Source organism: Aulostomus chinensis, chromosome 17 (assembly GCF_037954235.1).
Source record: "Aulostomus chinensis isolate RoL2024-O1b breed Wild chromosome 17, RoL_Achi_v1.0, whole genome shotgun sequence".
NCBI classification, from domain to species: domain Eukaryota; kingdom Metazoa; phylum Chordata; class Actinopteri; order Syngnathiformes; family Aulostomidae; genus Aulostomus; species Aulostomus chinensis.
In genome coordinates, this window is record NC_141336.1 from 11,650,023 (window position 1) to 11,667,806 (window position 17,784).

Sequence of the window (17,784 nt, forward strand, 5' to 3'; positions counted from 1 at the left end):
ACTCAGCATTGGAGCTAAAACACTATCAATACTTGTTTTTGTTTCCTGGGGACAAAAAAAAATATTTGGGTGAAAAATGTCTGAAAATGTCTCATGAGGTTCTCTGGAAGGAAGTCTGAATTTAGATGAAATAGATATGGCGGTGGATTTATTAATTCTGATGATCTGATGAACAGTTAGCAAGTTAACATACAAGGAATATAGTAAGTTTCCAATGATTAGTTGATGATAAAATATTTTTCTCAAAAAATTTCTGTAAAATCAGGATTAAATTACATTGTTTTCCAGAAAAAACACACAACATAGAAAACACAAAACCCAGAAAAGTTTATTTCAATAATTTTTGGAACTTTGAAAAAGGAACAGTAAAAAAAGAGAGATAAGAGAAAAAACACATAAATAAACGAACCAGTTTGCATTACAAAAACCTCATGACTCTCCTTTCATCATAATATTTATCAGGATATAAAATTCTGTTTCTCTCCCTATAGTAAGTATATTTACATTCATTCTTCTATTCGCACATAAAATAAATTCCTAATGATTTTTTCAATATTTATTCATTTATAACCCTAAACCCAGAATAAGTTAAAAAAAAAAGATGTAGATGTTTTATTCGAAAAAACTGCACCTACATTCAGTTTTGATAAAACTATTTTCAGACTGAGGAGCAGGTGCTAACACGGAGTGATGACTGGTTGTGTTCCAGGTGGGACGCCTTCAAGGCCATGGTGGAGGACAAGAAGAGAAGAGTGGACTCTGCTGGCAGCCTGCACAACTACGGGCTGGAGTGTGATGAGACAGAGACCTGGATTAAAGACAAGACCCGAGTGATTGAGTCCACACAGGACTTGGGCAATGACCTGGCTGCTGTCATGACCATCCAGAGGAAGCTTTTTGGTATACAGAGAGATCTGGCAGCGATTGAAACCAAGCTCACCTTCCTGAGGAGCGAGGCAGACCAGCTGGCCAAGGACCACCCGGACAATGCTAACGACATCTTGGCCCGTAGAGGAGAGCTGGAAGCAGCATGGGACACGCTTAAAAAGACCATGAGTGACAGAGAGGACTCCTTGGGGGAGGTCAGCAAGTTGCAGACCTTCCTCCAAGACATGGATGACTTCCAGTCGTGGCTTTTCAAGACCCAGAAGGCTGTGGCATCAGAGGAAATGCCCGCCACGCTGCCAGAAGCTGAGGCAGAGCTGAGCCTTCACGATGCTGTGCGTGAAGACATAAAGAACCATGAAGAAAACTATCACCGTGTTAGGGACACCGGCGCTCAGGTCATCCAGGGTCAGGAGGACGACCCTCAGTACCAGCAGCTGGAGCAGAGGCTGAATGGTCTGGACCGCGGTTGGTACGAGCTCCAGAAGATGTGGGACAGTCGCAAGAACTTCCTGGAGCAGTGTCTGGGATTCCAGCAATTCATGAGGGACGGCAAGGCTGTTGGGGCCATCCTCAACAATCAGGTACTGAGCTTCGTGTGAGGTCTGACATTGAATAATAGTTTGTGTTTATGTAGAGGTCATTCATCACAGCAGGCTTGTTAGTCATGTGGTTAGCGAGGCTACAGAAGAATGCTGTTAAAGGAAAAATGAAGCGTGGTCAGTTTCATACTGCGTGCTTGTCCTATAGTGTAGCTGGCTGCTTGGGTTTTTTCTCCTTTTGTTCCTACCTGATGTGGGCCGCTGTGTTGCAGGAGTACACCTTGGCCCACATAGACCAGCCAGACACCTTGGCCGGGGCTGAGAAGGCTCTGAAGAAGCATGAGGACTTTGTGAGCACCATGGAGGCTAATGAGGACAAGATTGATGGAGCTCTGCAGGGAGGACAGCGGCTGGTGGACAGCAACAACTTGTACGCCGGCAAAGTTCAGGAGAAAATGGACTCAATCGCTGACAGGTAGTTCTAAGTTTGTGTAAATGGGAGTGTAGTCAAATACTCCTGACATGTATTATGATTTTGTCGTAGTGCTGTGAAATCTTTACTTGACCAAACAAATATCAATCTAAAAGGGTATTTTTGTTGTCTGTTAGTCCCTCAGTCACAGTTTTTTAACTGATTTCTGATTTGGAAAAACATGAAATGAAATTCTCTTTTCATTCTGAGACCCAAAATGAAACTAGATGAGTAGCAGGTGACAACAGAGAAGTCACTGAGGTCACAAATGTTCTCTCTTGAGTGGGAGCAGCAATGTAGGTTCATCAATCGTAATTACAGCATCGTAGAGCCGGCCGAAGTGGGAAAAAAGAACGCCATAATACTTAGAAGCCTGTTTGCAATATCGATATATAATCTTACGAACATTACTTTAGAGATATCAACTCACTTGGAAAATTTCAGACTTCTAAAGCCTTACATTACCCCCAGATAGAGACTTTATTTTACAAAAAGACCCCCCCCCTCCCCGTTACTGACATTGAAATTATAGATCGAGATGATTAAAGTCAGCCAGACCAGTCAATGTGTTTATATTTACACCTTAATGTTGTTTTAAGACAGACAGCAGCAATTCTGAACCCATCCTTGTGTATAAAGGGATGAAATAACAGGAAGTTTGCTAAATCTACCTCTAGGACATCAGAGGGAACATGGGATCTCATTTATTGTGATTTGACCAAAATCAGAGGCACCCTCACTGTTGCTTTTGCACCCTTAAGGAGATCCATTTTTATAGGCTAAAAAGACCCATTTTGGATGGTAGATATTGCTTCAGATAGCAGCTTTTATCATTTGTGGGGTTTTCTAAAGTTAGAAGCGTTTTAGATGGACTATGAGAGCTTTTATTCTCAAGTTTGTATTAGCTTTTAATATTCACTTACATCCAAATTGCACTTTTAGCAATTTAATGAATACTTCATGATGTGATGTAGAACAATAAACTAGTTCATTCTAATTTCTTGCAAGTTTGGAGCGGCTCACTAGTGAGGCAGATTCCCTGTCATTACTATTGACAAGAAGCAAACGAGAGGCCAAGGGTGCTCGGCCCATTAACTCAGTCGACAGGCCCCTGCAATAATGGATATTGATCTTAAAGTGAGAGCTTTTATTCACTGTAAAAGCAGAGAAACAGATGGCTGTTTTGGGTTAGCGTGTCAGGTATTTCTCTGCTGGAATGGATTCACCTTCTCCTCGCCGAGAGCAGAGTTCGATGAAAGTGCTGGAGGAAGATAGCACTCTGAAGTTGTATATTTTTATAATGTATTTGCTTGGTTTTGTTTCTGACCTTCAGGCGTGACAAAAATAAAAGAAGAGCCCAGGAGGTGTCAGAGAAACTCCGAGATAACCGCGACCTGCAGCACTTCCTGCAAAACACTCAAGATGTGAGTTCTGCATTTGTTTACTGTAATCGTTGGGTGACATCAACTCCTACATTGATTATTTGCTGAATTATTCATTCTGAAAATCTCACCACAGCATTTTTTTTTTACGTTTTATCTCTTGATTATTGCAGACAATTTGCCAGACACACTCTGCTGTGTTTATTACAGCACAGCAACACTTCTTAAACTAAATTTGTATCTTCCCTTCCCAGGATAGAGTTCCCATTTGGCTTCTTGGTAAATGCTCTGCTTTGAAAAGATAAAGACGTAAATCCTCACAAAAAGTCACCTCTGCAGAAATGTAAAATGTTGACATTTCCATGACTTTCCAGAGTTTTGAAAATGTGCTTGCATGGATCTTTGTTGTTCACTTTTCCTCATGCGAGACCAGGATTTGAATCTACTCATTTCTCTTCCACTTGCGTACGTCAGCTGACTGTGTGGATCAACGAAAAGATGCTGACGGCTCAGGACACTTCGTACGACGAGGCCCGGAACCTCCACAGCAAGTGGCTGAAACACCAGGCTTTCATGGCTGAGCTGGCCTCCAATAAGGACTGGCTCAACAAAGTAGACCAGGTCAGTGTGTGTGTGTGTGTGTGTGTGTGTGTGTGTGTGTGTGTGTGTGTGTGTGTGTGTGCACGTGTGTGTGTGTGCACGTGTGTGTGTGTGTGTGTCTCAAGTGCTTTTCCATTTCATTTATTCTCAACCCTTGTGTTCTCTTCATGTCAACTATGCACTTGTCCTCCCAAGTCAAAAATAAGCTCATCTGTTATGAATGTTTCTAAGACATAAGGCAAGGCAAGGCAATTTTACTTGTAGAGCCCGTTTTCACCAACAGTTTGTCTCAAAGGGCTAACATGGCATCATAACAACATCCTCTGCCCTCAGACCCTCACATCGACTGAGGAAAAACTCCATAGAAAACCCCTTTAACAGGGAAAAATCCAAGAACCCTCAGGGTGAGCAACAGAGGAGGGATCCTCACCCAGGACGGACAGACGTGCAACAGATGTTGTTACAGACAAGAAAACAGTTTATAACACAGAATGTGGGAAACATGGAAATGTTAACAACAGCTGAAGAAGGAAGCTTCTGGGAGGCAAGGGAGGCAGGGGATAAAAATGATAAATGATGTATAATGATCAAAGTCAGTATTGCACACTTTCGATGAACTTCTTTCCAACTCATGACCACAAGTTTCATATTACTTTTGGAATACAGGCCCAAAAGATCTATTTTACATGAAACTGCACCTCATTTTGAAGTAAAACAAACTTTTGAAAAGAGAAATTTGACCTGAGGACAGTATGAAGTGTAAAATTATTTACCAAGCAGTCACCTCTGAAGTATCACGAAACAAAGTATGTGTTCCACACTGCACAGGGGAGCTCAGGTGAGCTAGCCAGCTTTGTAACCAGGTATACTTTCTTTGCTTTTTTAATGAGACAGATCAGGCCAACATTAGCTCATGCAGAAGGAAAACAAGGGAAAAATTGCAGAAATATACGCTAGTGCAGGACTCAAGACAAACAAACTGTGGATGTTAAAATATCACAAAGCTCCTGAAAAACCTACTTTCAAATTTTCAAAGGTATAACTTAAAATATTCATGAGTTATTGGAAGAAAATATATTAATTGTTTCACTGTTGGGAATTCTGTTAATCCGCTCCATCAGAGTTGCATTGGTGTTGTTTGATCAGATCAGAGGCCTGAAGACACAAACGGGATATGAATCATGATGGTTTATAAAAAAAAAAAAAGCCCGAAGATTTTGTGTTTGTGTAAGACATCATCTGACATTAAAGAAGGTCTCAAAGCCTGTACGCAGTCAGTTTTATCCGTCAGTTCTCTGCCTCTACAGACACTATATAAGAGTCGTTTTAAGGTTATTCTCGGTGTTCTGGTGTTGCCAGGAGGGCCAGGAGCTCATAGAGTCCAAGCCTGAGTTTGAGCCCATAGTGACGGAGCGTTTGGCCAAACTCCACGAGCTGTGGGACAAGCTGGAGTCCACCACCCAGGAGAAGGCTCGGCTCCTGTTTGATGCCAACCGCTCAGAGCTCTTTGACCAGAGTCTGGCTGACATGAATAAGTGGCTGGGTGAGTTGCAGCAGCAGCTCCAGAGTGGAGAGGAGGACGTCAAAGACCTGACTAATGCTAACATCCTGCTCAAGAAACATCAGGTCTGTGTATTTAGTTTGCTTTGGTTGTGTGCACCTCTTGTATCTTACCTGAGTAATTCCTGACTAACAAGTGAATATTTCCTTCTAAGGTGCTTCTTTTCACATTATCTGCTTTCTCAAGATCACCTGTGTTTTACTGTTCACTTCGAAACATCACATATGAAGAACTTATAGTTTGACATCCTGGTGTCAAATAAAAGTCACCTTCTTCTCAAACTGATCCATGATAGATGACAGAGAACCAGGTGCGTGACCGCGCACGAGAGCTGGAGGAGCTCCAGGAGGCCGTCAGGCAGCACGGCGGAGGAAGGGAGGACCAGCCAGAGCTGGAGGCGGAGCAGCAGGCTCTGCAGATGGAGTTCCAGCAGCTCCTCACACCACTAGCCCAGCGCAAGGGCAAGCTGGAGGCCGCCAAGGCCGTCCATCAGTACTACAGGGACCTGGCCGATGAGCTGGTGAGCGTGGATCCCCTTTCAGAGCCAAATTCAAGAGTTACTCATAATGAAATTGACCTGAACGGGTACAAAGCGCGTATATTTTAAAGGGAGGCAGCTGGATTTCTCTTGGGTTTTGAACGACAACACAGTAACTAGAAACCAAAACTTCAAGGGGTGTTTTTCCACTCAAAAAGATAACATATTAATTTGGAAATTAGTTTTTCAATTACAGTAGACTTGGTATGCAAGATAGTACGGCCACCAGTCTCTCTCTCCATGAAATTGACTCTCCAGGTGAATGAGGGGAGACGCTTTAATCCCTTATTGCTTTCTCTGCCTAAATCCACTTAAGTCAGATAGAGGAGACATCTTAAAGAAGGATTTTTTTTATTGTACTTTATATATATATATATATATATATGTATGTGTGTGTATATATATATATATATATATATATATATATATTATATATATATATATATATATATATTATATATATATATATATATATATATATATATATATATATGAAGGAGCATATTTCAGTGTAAGATAGTCTTAACATTTTCAATACTCATGTGTACATCAATGGTTTTTTTAAAGCTATTTCTCATATGTGCAATTTTATCCTAATCTTTTTCGTCTTGGTTTGTCTCTCTCTCTCTGTCTCTCTGTCTCTGTCTCTCTGTCTCTGTCTCTCTCTCTCTCTCTCTCTCCTCCATCAGCTCTGGATTGAGGAGCGCATGCCCCTGGCAATGTCACAGGAGCATGGACACAATCTTCAAACTGTGCAAATGCTGCTGAAGAAAAACCAGGTGACACATTCAACTGCTGATGAGTATTTCTTTCATGGCTGCAACTCAATAGATGATTACTAATTAGATAATTATTTTTCTTCATGAATTGATCGATAAATGGGAAATGATGACTTTTTTTTAATACTGAAAGTCATTATACAAGTTATTAATTTTCTGCCAACAATAATCCCAAACTGCTTACAAGCAGCTTTTAAGAAGCAGAGAATTTATAGCTTTTTTTCTCTATTTTTTTTACAGGAAAAAGATTGATTTATTATCACAAGAGCTGGCACGTATTTCTTGGTTCAAACATTAATCATTAAACACTGATTAACTTGTCGATAAATCTTTTCAGGTTTTGAGCTCAAACTAAATAAAAAATAGAGGACCAACTTACGTTTGCAAGATTTTTCATTATAAGTTATATGATATATAATATATGATATATATTTCTCTATATTGTGGATCTTCTCAAATAGTTATAAAGTGTGTGAACTCCTGATAACGACTTCAGAAGACCAATAGCTGTGTCCTTCTCTGTCTAATCAGACCTTGCAGAGGGAGATCGAGGGCCACCAGCCTCGCATCGATGAAGTGCTCGAGCGTGGAAGGAGGATGGCAGCTGCTGCCAGAGCAGAGGGCCGACCTGAGGAGGAGCGAATCAGGTATCAGTCAAAGGACCTGGAGGAGACGTGGGCCCGCCTGCAGGATGAGATGGCTAAGCGCAAAGAGAGGTTGAATGCCTCCAACATGGCCCAGCAGTACTTCAATGATGCGGACGAGGCTGAGGCCTGGATCGGGGAGCAGGAGCTGTACATGATTGCTGATGAAAAGGCAAAGGTGAGAGGAAGGAGGTGCATCAGAGACGAGACGGTCACAAATGTCTGCAGGACACAATTAAATCAAAACAAGACACTTCATTGTTGAGCAAATAAGTGTTTCAGCACGCGTTAACACGATGACACGGTTTGTCTTTAATCAAGTGACAGGCTTTTTATACGTAGCATCCTCTACACTCTCTCGTTCTCATTCTCCTCTTCCTCAGGATGAGCAAAGTGCCATGCTGATTCTGAAACGCCACACGATCCTCAAGCAGGCGGTGGATGATTATGCCGACTCCATCCAGAAGCTGGCCGACCGAGCTCAACAGATGTTTGCTGAGGACCATCCTAATGGGTCCGTGCTTTGATCACTTCATTTATACACTCAGAAAGTTCCGTCTGAACTCCTTACACAGTGGTGAACTCCCTCATGTTATCCCAGATGAATGACAGAAGTGTGATCATTCCTGCATCTTAATTATCTCATCTAGAGCGAAGATGTGAATCCAGTCTCATGTCCTGTGTCTTATCTCCCTCCATCCTCTCCCTGCACTCTTTCCTGCAGTGAGGACATCATCAGGCGACAAGGTCAGGTGGACAAACAGTATGCTGGGCTACGGGAGCTGGCCGAGGACCGCAGGAAGAAGCTGGACCACACCTACCACCACTTCCTGCTGAGCCGAGAGGTGGAGGATCTGGAACACTGGATCTCAGAGAGGGATGTCGTGGCTTCTTCTCAGGAGATGGGCCAGGACCTGGACCACGTCACTGTAATGTTATACGCACAAAAACATAGAAATAAAACGTGAACATTGAAACCATTTTTTGATATTACCAGCTTCATGAAACAAAAAGGCCTATTGCAAGGACTTATTTTGGTTGAAGTGTAATTGTTTCAACAAAAACTTCATGAACAAAATAACAACAAAGACTACAAACTGGTTCTGCTTCCACCGATTCAAGCAACTCCATCTTTTGCTGCAGCTCCTGAGGGACAAGTTCAGAGAATTTGCACGAGAGACGGGGATGGTGGGTCAGGAGCGAGTGGACATGGTCAACACGACGATAGACGAGCTGATTGAAGCCGGCCACAGTGATGCAGCCGCCATGGCGGAGTGGAAGGACGGCATCAATGAAAGCTGGGCGGATCTGCTGGAGCTGATTGACACCCGGGCTCAGCTGCTCACCGCTTCATACGAACTCCTCAAGTAAGAAGTGACGCACCAGTAGAGGAGTATACAGATGTTCTAAGATTCATCATTTAATGTGATAAATGTGCCGATAACACAAATTCATCCATCTTTACTTTAAGGTACTTTGATGATGGTAAAGAGCTGGTGGTTCAGATCCAGGACAAACAGAAAGAGCTGCCTGATGATGTGGGAGAGGACTTCAGCAAAGCCGAGTCCTTCCACAGAATGCACGCCGCCTTTGAACGAGACATTACTGCTCTAGGCAAACAGGTATAACACGAGGGGATCAGCCCCTTTACTCCACTGGAACACAGCAGGCAGTGGCCAAAAGGCAGACTTGAATGATTTATATCTGGAGGGGAGAGAGAGAGGGAGAGAGAGAGAATGCTGCAATATTTGTGCAACTGTGAAAGTCTGAATTTTTATCAGTTGAGGATCCAAATGGAAACTTCATCCTGTTTTTTTTTTTTTTTTACTTTTACTTGAAACCTACAGTAATTATTTGAAATATGAACAACATGATAAATTGAAGTCTTCTTTAATTATTTTGGTTTTACAGACCTTCTTTTCTTACTGTCATAATAATCCAGATGCATTTCAGATGCATTTCAAACTGCAATTATGAATACAATTTGATACTCCACATCTGACTTGGGCTGACATTATCCCCTCTTTACATCCGTATCTTCATTCGGTTCATATCGGAATACTGCAATTCATGTAAATGTAGTTATTGATGTGTTTACAAGTATGCTGCCCCTAAGTGGCCTAAAAAAAACAATTCTTTAAATAAATCAAATGTAATATAGGGTCAAAGCTACATTGCTAACGTATTTACAAGCCCCCTGCCACTTAGATAATGTATTTATGAGAAACGTTTGGTTTAGTGTCAATCATCCCGTCTGTGCCCGTCCTCCAGGTTCAACAGTTTCAGGAAACAGCAGCAAGGCTTCACGCCCAGTATGCAGGAGACCGAGCGGAAGCCATCCAGGCCTCAGAGAGAGAGGTTCTGGAAGCCTGGAAGGGTCTGCTGGACGCCTGTGAGGGTCGCAGGGCCCGACTGGTGGACACAGCTGAGAAGTTCCGCTTTTTCACCATGGTGCGAGACCTGATGGCCTGGATGGAGAGCATCATTCAGCAGATCGAAACGCAGGAGAAGCCCAGGTGAGCCCACCGAGGCCAAGTTATTAGTTAACCAATGAGCTCTGCAAGTAGCTATATACATTTTTTTTTTCCTAAGGAGGAAATCCAGTTGAGACATTGAACTCATCAATGAAAATTTTAAAGATCAATCTTTTATGCCTTGTAATAATTTATACACTGTTTAGTCACCAATGATGATAATTCAGGCCATTAAAGATGCATTAAGTGATATTTTGTCATATTCCAGAAAAACAGCTACAGTTTACCAAAAAATCTGTATGTTCACAAGCATGACATACAAGTTATACCCAAAAGGACTTCCATACACAAAGGCAAATATAAAGGTCAACAGTACAGACCTTTATTATTTTTGGATTTGATATTGTAAAATTACCTGGTCATCATAGTTGCAGTTCCAGCTCTTACCAACAGAGGTAGATAAACTCCATGTATTAAAGAGTATTTCCTCATATCCTTCTCTACTGGGCATCAGGGACGTTTCATCTGTGGAGCTCTTGCAGAAGTACCACCAGGGGATCCGTTCTGAGATCGAGGCCAGGGGAGCCAAATTCACTGACTGCATCGACCTCGGCAAGGCCCTGCTGACTCGCAAGCACCGAGATTCTGCTGAGGTGAGGCTTCGGCTGCAAAGGCATCGTCTTTTCATCCTCAGCCGGGCCTCAAATCACTGCTTTCATTAGATTTAATTACTTTTCTGGGAGTGATTGTTCTTGTCTGGCACAATGGAACCAATTGGATTGCCAGGAAGGAAAAAGAATCCACTCATCTTACACTCATCAGGGAGACTATGAAGCAAACACTAATTAGAAATGGAAAAGTCAAAAGAATTTAAATGAGCAATTGACCCCGCACTGAATCTAATATGCAGTTAATTACTTCACAATACTAATTCTTGGAGGATAATAGCCAGTCTGGGGGATGAGATGTATAATGATGCTGATATGTAACTGCAACGATGTAACTGCTGGTGTCAGATCAAAGAGAAGCTGGTGCAGCTGATGGAGAAACGCAAGGAGATGATGTTCAAGTGGGACGACAGATGGGACTGGCTCCGACTCTGTGAGTACAACTGCACTCACCTTCATGTTTACACCCTGCGCATTAGTATCCGTTCACCTTCACTTCACACGTGTAAAAAACTGACGCGTGAACGCTGAGAATTTTTGCCAGTGGCACGCATCATAGACATTTTCTTTATTTTAATAAACAGCTTTTGAAATCAGCTGATTGCCCCCTCCCCCACTCTGGAATCATATCTACAGTTTCCAGTATGTTTCTCAGTTTTATGGCAACCATCCATATTGACATAAAATAAAAGAAGTTTAAACTTTAAAGATTTAAGTCTGGAGGAAATATTTCAAGTGGATACAAGCTTGGCAACTAAAGAGGAAGCTAAATGTATATTTAGATTTTCCATAAACTGTTTCATTCTCCATCCATCCATCCATTTTTTTATACCACTTATCCGTTACGGGTCGCGGGCGTGGGGTGGGTGGACCCTTTCTCAGCTGACATTGGGCGAAAGGCGGGGTTCACCCTGGACGGGTCACCAGTCCATCACAGGGCCATCAGGAGCAATTGGGGGTTCAGTATCTTGCTCAAGGATACTTCGACATGGTCACCTGGGGAAGTGAGGCTTGAACCAGCGACCCTTCGGTTGCTAGACGACCACTCTACCTCCGAGCCACGCCGCCCTCCCTCTTATCTTCTATATATCTTATATCTTCCCTTTTCTAAAGTTTCTGTCTATAAATGGGCTCGATTTCATGAATATCCACACGTTTTAAAAGGCAACAAAAAGTTGCCTAAAGTTTTCTTCACTTTCTGAAAGTCTCTTTGAAAACGTCCCTAATTTTCAAAATTGTCACATAATTAATTTTCCAGCAGTTTCTGACCCTGAAGCTTCACCTTGTAAGGACCAGCAGTTTGTCCTGTGATGTGACTCAAGCAGATAATAAATGAATGCTCCTAAATTCTCCAATAAAAAAACTGCTGTTCAGATATTTGCCTGAATGAATATTTATGAAAACTGCGGTGTTGGTAACGGCTCCTCTCTGCTTTCCTTCCAGTGTTGGAGGTGTGTCAGTTTGCGCGTGACGCCTCGGTGGCCGAGGCCTGGCTCATCGCTCAGGAGCCCTACGTGACCAGCAGAGACCTGGGCCAGTCTGTGGACGACGTCGAGAAGCTACTGAAGCGACACGAGGCCTTTGAGAAATCCACCGCCACTTGGGAAGAGCGCTTCTCTGCACTTGAGCGTCTCACTACGGTACGGAGAAATAATAGAAGAGAAGAAATGGAATTATTTTGTGGGTTGACACTGCAACTTTAAACAGTTTTCAAATATTTATTCTAAGTTAAGCCTACATGTGCCCTTCACCTCTGTTACTCCCAAACATCTCAATCTGTTCATAAATGGTGGTGGTAACAAAATTATGACGACAATAATAAGTTTTCATAGAGAAATTTCAGCTGAAAGTGCTGGAAAGAGAGAAGAGGATTAAAAACACGTTAAAGGGAACTAAGACTGTAAATTTTAGCAGAAACCATTTATGAAGCATTCTTTTAGTTGATCATGTTGATAAACTGGAGCAAATTATTGACTTGGTGGCTGATCCCGGTTCTTTTGTGTTGCAGCTTGAGTTGCTGGAGCTGAGGAAGCATCAACAGGACATGGAGCAATTCATTAAAGAGGAACAGCGCTCAGATAAGGAGAGCAGGTAAGCATGCGTGCACGCACACGCACACGCACACACACACACACACACACACACAAACACACACACACACAAACATTCCTTCTGTTTCTATTGGAACTGAAGGAGTCCCTTAAAGGTAAGAAAGGATTTATTCAGGGATCAGCAGGGTGAACATCTACTAGCTTTTCTGCGACAATGGAATTCAATGAAGTCTGGAAAAGTTGATAGAACAACAAGTTTTCAGTTTGTATAAAAGCAGTGTTGGGACAGAGGGTGTTACTACACCGTCTGAAGCTTTTTCCAGACATTATTTCATTGCATTAAATGAAATGTTTCATTGCAATGGCCTGAAAGAACCATTAAGAAAACAAGAAAGATGGACCATCATGGCCCTGCAGACAAAGTAGAGAGGAAGTTAATGTGTCAGGTTCCTCCGGCAGCAGACTGGAAGAGCCTCAGCACAAGTTACACCTTAAACTGTCCAAGTTATCATTTCACTATTATCCCTCACTAAATTATTATCTTTATTAATATACCTACACTTTTTTAAGATAATGAACATCACTTCTCCTTTTTTATTCTCTCATTATAAAATACACGAATGTTGTCAGATTGCTGTAAATGTGAAAATACTGCGAGACAGTATAAGTCCATGACAATCTCTTGCAGTCCTGCGATAAAATATACATATAAAAAAAGAAAAAACAACTGTCTGAGTCAGCAAGTTTCCACTGTGAAAAGACAACTTGGAGCCGCAGGTTTGACAAGTCGAGTGGCGGCGAGACAGACGTTGATAAAACTGGCTAAATAAGTAAAACATCTGGACCGGGACGATAGAAACACAACACAGAGGTGTTCTAAAACTTTTCACCAGTAGTGTGTATGCCCAAATGTGCGTTCATATACTCGCACACATACGCTGTACAGCACACACACACACACACACGCACACACAAACAAAGGAAGTTATGTTACATTTACAGTCTCCAGACGGACTGCTTCTTCTCATGCAGACCCTTGTTCCTTTTCCCACCAGGAGAGAAGACACCGGCTTTGTAGAGGACTCGTCACAACTCTACACTGTAGAGGGACACACTCTGGTTAGTAACTACACAACACTGACTTATTCATGGGTGACCTCTCACTCACGCAACATTAGAACTGTGGAGAAACATAAAATCCTCCTCTCTCCTCTGCTGTTTTCTGGGATTGCAACGCTCCTTGACTTTCCTACCTCTTTCTCTTGGACTCTTTGAGGAATGTTTTAAGGGGCATAAATCAAAGCTGTCTTTTCAGGTTGATGTTTTTTGAAAAAAAAAAATCATTTATCTTCTTCTTCGCCTTTACAGTCTGGTTCTGGTGCATTTGAGCCCACCTCAGGTTTACTGGAAGGAGCGGCGGGTGACTCTACGGTGCCTATAGAATCTGAGATGAAAGAGAGCGGCTCTCTAGAGCTGGAGCCCTCCATCTCATTGGTGACCCCGAAGGAACCAGAGAAAGCAGCCACCATGCCAGTAGAAGCCTCCCGAGCCCAGCCGGTGCTGCACGAGGGCGTGCTGGGCCGCAAACATGACATGGAGGGCTCAGGGAAGAAGGCTTCAAACAGGTTCTTCTGATTTACTGCGTTTTTGTTTCAATTAAAGTTTGTGTTTTAAGAAAATCTACCATGTCTGCATTAATTTTACACGAGTATTAATGATTAACCGTAATAAGAGTTAATGAAGACTGCCGTAATGTCAGCCCTTGGAGTTACTGTGGCTTCACGGCTGGTAGACCTGTTGATTTTTGAGATACGTTCCCTTTTTGGCGGAAGAAATCAGAGGCTCTTTGTTGTAATCACCTTACATGTGGGTTTTTGAAGTAAAACTACTGTTTCGTGCAGCATTATGTCCACTTGTTGATACTCAAGCAAACCAAGAAGTTGTTGTTTTTACTCCTTAATTATTACCCAGGATGTAGCTGGGCTCCTCTTAATGAAAACACTCATTTACAATACAGCCCCCTTTATATTTTAATGAACTTAATTAAGTCTAAATGGAGAGATGCCGTTGTGCCTCTCCTGATTGGGATTAAAGTAAATTGATTTTGCATTATTAACATAATTAGGTTCTCGAAATAATCAATATTGAACCCCTCCTCCCACTGCTGCTGCTCTTCTCCTTCATCTCAGGTCGTGGAACAACCTGTACTGTGTTCTGAAGCCGGGTCAGCTCTCAGCCTACAAGGATGCTAAAAGCTTCGGTCATGCAGTCACGTACCACGGTGAAGACCCTCTGGTCCTCAGCAATGCCAGCTGGGAGATCCTCACCAACTACAAGAAGAAGAAGCACGTCGCCAAACTACGGTGAGAGTCCTGTCCATTCATTCTTGAGTATTTTTTTAATAAATTGATGATTTACTGGTAAATAAAAAAAAAAAACCTTGAGGACTCTGAATTGCTCAGATTCAAGTTCAGCTGTGTATACAAATATTAGGCAGTAGTATGCAATCAAAAGAAGTGTTTCACAGTCTAGTACTAATATTCGGTTCTGCTTTAGAGTGCCGAGGTCATGTACCTTGGAAGCTATTCAATTTATTTTCTTCATATAGCAAATACAGGAGGCAGAATTTTGCAATAAAATATTCTGATAAAATATGGGAGTCATTAAAATGCAATAAAAAGACGTAACCCAGTCCAGTACTAATATTGGGTACTAATTGGAGTCCCCAAGTCATAGAGCTTGGAATGTACGAAGGAAATAAATGTAGTATTTTTCTTAAAGCAGTTATAGGAGGCAGACATTTTCATTGAAAAAAATCCTATTTGATATAAGAGAGTAAAATGCAATAAAAAGAGTACTTATAAAGAGGAGCAAAAGAAATGAAGGAGCGTAAACCACTGAACACCTGAATTCCCACAATTCACTCCACTCTGGTTTTCTCTTCCCCTCACAGCCTTGCAGACGGCAGTGAATACTTGTTCCAGTGTAAAGATGAGGTGAGTCACATGACGGTTCTGACATCGTCAGGTGGGACGCTACCTGGGTACTATTTCCTCATTTCATCTCAGTTTTTTCATTAGCCCCGGTGACCCAAACACACACGCACGCGTGCGTGCGCACACACACACACACACACACATGCGCGCGCGCGCACACCATCCGGGGGTGGAGCTCAGTCTGATTCATTTTTTGTGTCTAATTTCAGGAGGATCTCCAGCGTTGGAGCAAGGCCATGGAGAGGGCCGTTCAACCCCTGGCAGTGGAGGAGGCGTCGGGGCCCTCGGGGACAAAAACCCACAGCTTGCCCCCTCCCTCCTCCTCAGCTGCCCTCCCTGAGCCCAGCTCTGACAAGAAAGACAAGGAGAAGAAGTTCAGACGCTTCGCCAAGAAGAAGTGAAAGGAGACGGGAGGGCCGTCAGGAGGTTAACTTGGCAAACTGGAAAGAGAAAGTAGTGTACAATCATTTAGAGCAAGCATTTTTTTTAAATATTATTTTGCAAGAATACCATGAATATGTAGTTTATAAGTTAAAGTCACCACTCTTTTGCCTGTATTAAAGCAAAGGTCGCTTTTATCTTTGTGTTTCTAACAGATGCCAAATTCAGAGTATTAAAGCACAGGAATGCTCCTTTCACACTCAACCAAAGAATGTTTGTAAGACTTTTTTTGTTGTATTTGTTGTTACTTTTGATGCAATTTTCACTTTGGTATGGCACGCTTTAATGTAGCTGTGTACAATATGAAGGCCTGTAATGAACAATAGGGACGACTCCAGAATCCTCCCGAGTACTCTTATTTCTCTGCCTTACAAAATGGTTGTGAACTGTAATACTGTGCTGGTTGAATTTGGAGCGCTACGGGAGTGAATTTAACAGGCTTTAAAAAGCTTTGTAAATGCGGTGTAGAGACGCAGCGCTGTACAGTACACACACACACACACACACACACACACACACACACACACTTCAAGCAGCCTAAAAATGCTCTATGCACTGTGAAGGGGTTTGAAATGACTCGAGCAGTCATGTGACACCACCATCAGTCAGTTTTTGAATAAATTCAGGCTGAACTGTGGCAGTACTCTGTGAATTTGAAATATATTCAACACGTGTATTGAACCCTCGATTTCCTATCTACTCATTAACATATTTATATATGCAGTATATATATATATATATATATTTATATATCTACAGATGCATGAGGTATGTTTTAGTTTGATATGGTGCTATTGTGATATTCTTGATTCAGTGAGACTTGATGTACTTGTCTTCAACTTTGGCTCCTTAAATTATAGCAGAATACATTTTTTAAGGTGAGAACAGACACCGTTACGAATATGAAATGTTTTACGATTTACAAACCAAAGTGGAGGACAAGCGCTGAATCTTGACTGCTTATCCTAACCACTCGACAGGGCCAGGCATGCTCTCTATGGGGGTGTATTTTTTTTTCAATGAATGTAAAGTAAGGAAGGGAGCATTTGGTAGATTACAACACCAAAAAAAAAAAAAAAAAAAAAAAGCCATACTAGAGAAATACATTTTAAGTGATATATGCATACAGGAAATGACCTTAATAGATGTCAGGGTTTGGTTTATTTTCACCATCTGCACTCTCAAAAATGAAGGGATGAGAAATGAACAGTTCCTCAAAGGTACATTTACTTCAAAAGTACAACACTGGTCTTCAGAAGTGCAGATTTTAAGTAACAGGAAGGTCACAAACTGACGTGACAAGCATTTAGGTACACACTGGCACCCCGAATTTTGAGTGTGTGTCACATAGCTCTCTCTCTCTCACACACACACGCACACACACACACACACACACACACACTCTACCACTGCCATCTTTGCCTTGTTCTGCGGGGCTCTGTCCCTGAATTATGACCCAACTCAAGAGACCTCATATGATTTCAGCCGTGTGTAGAAAGAGAAACCCCGACCATCTACGACGTTTTCTTAGCATCGCTAATGTTTCTGTGTGCGTGGGATCCAGCAAAAACATGAAATCCATCTAGTTTTGTTACACCTGGAAATGGTTTGGGGAAGCTTGCGTCACACGAATTCCATCTTTTTGTTGTTGTTGTTGTTGTTTCTCAATTCAGTCACTGACCAAGATGTTTTCCTCTGCTCCTTCTGACACTTCCTCTTACCACACCTTGATCCCTCCACTCCCTCCCACT

At 42.2% G+C, this 17,784-nt stretch overlaps 1 protein-coding gene across 4 annotated transcripts in view; it reads left to right on the top strand.

Annotated features, from left to right (window-relative positions):
• Positions 1-17,123, top strand: part of sptb (spectrin, beta, erythrocytic) — a 43,653-nt gene extending 26,530 nt beyond the window's left edge. For all 4 annotated transcript variants that reach the window (XM_086181660.1, XM_086181662.1, XM_086181661.1 and 1 more), the window contains 22 exons: positions 710-1,469; positions 1,700-1,902; positions 3,233-3,323; positions 3,756-3,902; positions 5,241-5,507; positions 5,738-5,962; positions 6,670-6,759; positions 7,291-7,581; positions 7,787-7,917; positions 8,128-8,332; positions 8,547-8,770; positions 8,875-9,025; positions 9,675-9,919; positions 10,392-10,530; positions 10,894-10,978; positions 11,989-12,185; positions 12,554-12,636; positions 13,652-13,715; positions 13,965-14,221; positions 14,786-14,959; positions 15,550-15,592; positions 15,802-17,123. In XM_086181660.1, coding sequence (XP_086037786.1) covers positions 710-1,469; positions 1,700-1,902; positions 3,233-3,323; positions 3,756-3,902; positions 5,241-5,507; positions 5,738-5,962; positions 6,670-6,759; positions 7,291-7,581; positions 7,787-7,917; positions 8,128-8,332; positions 8,547-8,770; positions 8,875-9,025; positions 9,675-9,919; positions 10,392-10,530; positions 10,894-10,978; positions 11,989-12,185; positions 12,554-12,636; positions 13,652-13,715; positions 13,965-14,221; positions 14,786-14,959; positions 15,550-15,592; positions 15,802-15,993 — 4,264 coding nt within the window. In that variant the 3' untranslated portion in view covers positions 15,994-17,123. The remainder of the gene's footprint in view (positions 1-709; positions 1,470-1,699; positions 1,903-3,232; positions 3,324-3,755; positions 3,903-5,240; positions 5,508-5,737; positions 5,963-6,669; positions 6,760-7,290; positions 7,582-7,786; positions 7,918-8,127; positions 8,333-8,546; positions 8,771-8,874; positions 9,026-9,674; positions 9,920-10,391; positions 10,531-10,893; positions 10,979-11,988; positions 12,186-12,553; positions 12,637-13,651; positions 13,716-13,964; positions 14,222-14,785; positions 14,960-15,549; positions 15,593-15,801) is intronic.
• Positions 17,124-17,784: the final 661 nt, after the last annotated feature.